This window comes from Solanum tuberosum, unplaced genomic scaffold, assembly GCF_000226075.1.
Source record: "Solanum tuberosum cultivar DM 1-3 516 R44 unplaced genomic scaffold, SolTub_3.0 scf00074, whole genome shotgun sequence".
NCBI classification, from domain to species: domain Eukaryota; kingdom Viridiplantae; phylum Streptophyta; class Magnoliopsida; order Solanales; family Solanaceae; genus Solanum; species Solanum tuberosum.
In genome coordinates this window covers 1981717-1984543 of record NW_006238998.1, presented here as the reverse complement: position 1 = coordinate 1984543, position 2827 = coordinate 1981717, and the positions used below count along the sequence as shown (strand labels likewise).

Here is a 2827-nt window from a genome sequence, read left to right as displayed (position 1 = left end):
ACGAATCGGAAAGAGTTTTACGCCAGTGCAGAAAAATGAACCAAGGACGCCAAGGAGAATTGAGGTTAGGTATTCCGGGAAACTTTGATGATCATAATCAAGACAACGTGAATAACCCAAGGAACCCAAATAATCAAGGAGTACCACCGGTTGTTCCCGCAAGACCAGTCCGTGATGTGGCAGTCCCACTCATAGCCAACTTGGCATCCAGTATTAGGAAACCTCCACCGGGGGTAGATTTGAACTAAAGCAGAGCATGGTACAGATCCTCCATACTAATGGGCAATTCACTGGTCTCCCCCATGAGGATCCTCAAGTCCATCTTAGGACTTTTACAGACATCACCAATACATACATCCCAATTGGAGTCTCATCGGACTATGTAAGGTTGACTTTGTTCCCATACTCATTGTTAGGAGCTGTAAGACGTTGGCTAGACTTTGAGCCACCAAACTCCATCACCACTTGGGATAATCTAGTAAAGAAGTTCCTCAGTAGATTTTTCCTATCCAAGAAAATCGTGAAGTTGAGGGGGAGTTAATAAACTTTGGTCAAAAGCAAGGGGAGGACATGTACCAAGCATGGGCACGTTTCAAACAAATGTTGATTGCTTGCCCACACCACATGCAAACCAATGAGGTACTTGCTCACACTTTCTTTGAAGGTTTAGACTATAATGCTCGTTCTCTTCTTTATAGTGCAGCAGGTGGACAAGCCCTATCCATAATGAGCGAAGAGTTCTTCGCCCTACTTGATAAAATTTCAGAAGGGAACCAAGGGTATGAGGGGGAAATGTCTAGAACCCCTACCCAAAAGGCTGCAGGGATCTTAGATGTAGACCAAGCTACTGCCATAAATGCCAAATTAGATGCAATGCAACATAACATTACATTGCAATTTAAACAAATAGCTCTAAATCAGGCTCCGATAAACGTAGTACAAAAGGCAACAAATTGGTGTGAGGTCTGTGGTAGCGGAACTCATGAAACTGAGCAATGTGAGGCAAACCCAGATTCCGTAAACTATGTGGGTAATGCGCAAAGGGGTGGAGTGCAACAAAATTATGGTAATACTTACAACCCTAGTTAGAAGAACCATCCTAACTTCTCATGGGGTGGAACCAAAACCAAAATCAGGCGCAAGGGGTTAACCAATACCGTTCTCAAGGGCATGGGCAACAATACTACAATCCTAACCAAAGCTCAAATTCTAGTGCACCAAAAGGGGGAATAACCAATGAAGAACTACTCCAAAAGCTCATGACTGAAATAGGGACCAAATTAAATTCTAGATTAGATAAGCAGGATGAGAACATTAGAAACATCCAGATGTCCCAAATGAGTTTAGAGAAACAAGTTGTGCAAGTGGCTAATTCCTTGAACTTGCGTCCTCTGGGAGGGCTTCCCGGTGATACTAAGACAAATCCAAAGCAATTGCATGCGGTAAGTAGTAGAAGTGGGCTGCAATTAGAGGAACTAGCTCCAAAGAAAAGAGACATTGAGGTTAGTAACAAAGAAAAGAAGGTGGAAGAGGTAGTAAAAAGCTCCAATGTTGAGGTACCCATTCCTCAAAAGAAATTACCACCTCCATTTCCACAAAGGCTGAAAAAGCAGAATGAAGATGAATGCTTTGGTAAGTTTCTCTCTCTCTTTAAACAAGTTCACATTAATCTACCTTTGGTTGACATTTTGTAGGGTATCTCGAAGTATGCTAAATACGTGAAGGACATAGTGGCCAGCAAGAGGAGACTAACTGAATATGAAACTGTAGCACTTACTGAGGAGTGCAGCTCAAGGATCCAAAAACAGATTGCCCAAAAAGTTAAAAGATCTGGGTAGTTTTACTGTGCAGATTACAATTGGGCAAAGTGTTCATGCCCGAGGGTTGTGTGATTTGGGGGCAAGTATAAATTTAATGCCTCTATCTTTATATCAAAAGCTTGGGTTAGGTAGTCCAAAGCGAACCACTGTTATTCTCCAACCTGCAGATAGATCCATTGCTAGGACAGAGGGGGCGGTAGAAGATGTGTTAGTGCAAGTAGGTTCATTGATTTTTCCGGTAGATTTTGTGGTCTTAGACTTTGAAGCCGATTCTGAAGTTCCATGCATTCATTTTGGGACAACCTTTCTTGGCCACGGGTAGGGCATTGATTGATGTAGGAGTTGGTCAACTAACCATGAGGGCACATGATAAGGTAGAGGTATTTGATGTTTACCACACTTTAAAATTACCTTCTTGTTATGAAGAGTTGTCTGCTATTATTGTGGTTGATCGCATAGTAGAATCACAAGTAGTTGTGCCCGAAGTACCTTTAGAAAGAGTGTTAGTGGGTCATGAGATAGAGGGAGACACTGAAGCTCAAGAGATTGAATCATGCTTAAATCTAGCACTAGTACACACTCGTAGGAATCAAGTGGAGTCACTAGATCGCGAGTTGGGGCCCCCACCAAAGCCATCAATAGAAGAAGCCCCAACGTTGGAACTAAAAACTTTGCCAGGTCACCTAAGGTATGCCTATTTGGGTACTAATGAAATCTTGCATGTTATACTTTCTGCAGAATTGTCTGACTTACAGGTTGATGCGATATTGAGGATCTTAATGCGGAAGAGGAAAGCAATTGGATGGAAGATGGCTGATATTCATGGGATTAGTCCGGCTTTATGCATGCACATAATTTACATGGAAGAGGATCACAAACCCAAAGCACAACATCAACATCGATTAAATCATGTGATGAAAGAAGTGGTATGAAAGGAAGTCATAAAGTGGCTAGATGCTGAAATTGTGTACCCAATCTCTGATAGAAAGTGGGTAAGTCCAGTACAA

General features: G+C 42.2%; 1 protein-coding gene across 1 annotated transcript; it reads left to right on the top strand.

The window, feature by feature from the left end:
* The first annotated feature begins 1109 nt into the window (after window positions 1–1109).
* LOC107060300 (uncharacterized) lies at window positions 1110–2142 on the top strand. Its single transcript, XM_015308019.1, has 2 exons — window positions 1110–1632; window positions 1790–2142. The coding sequence occupies exons 1-2, from the start codon at window positions 1110–1112 to the stop codon at window positions 2140–2142; spliced, it is 876 nt and encodes a 291-aa protein (XP_015163505.1).
* Window positions 2143–2827: the final 685 nt, after the last annotated feature.

Excerpts from the sequence above, each read along its gene's own strand:
- LOC107060300 (XM_015308019.1), top strand. The coding sequence starts at position 1,110 with ATGGGGTGGAACCAAAACCAAAATCAGGCGCAAGGGGTTAACCAATAC. Across the intron at positions 1,633-1,789 it reads GAATGAAGATGAATGCTTTG|CTCAAGGATCCAAAAACAGA; the intron begins GTAAGTTTCTCT and ends TGAGGAGTGCAG.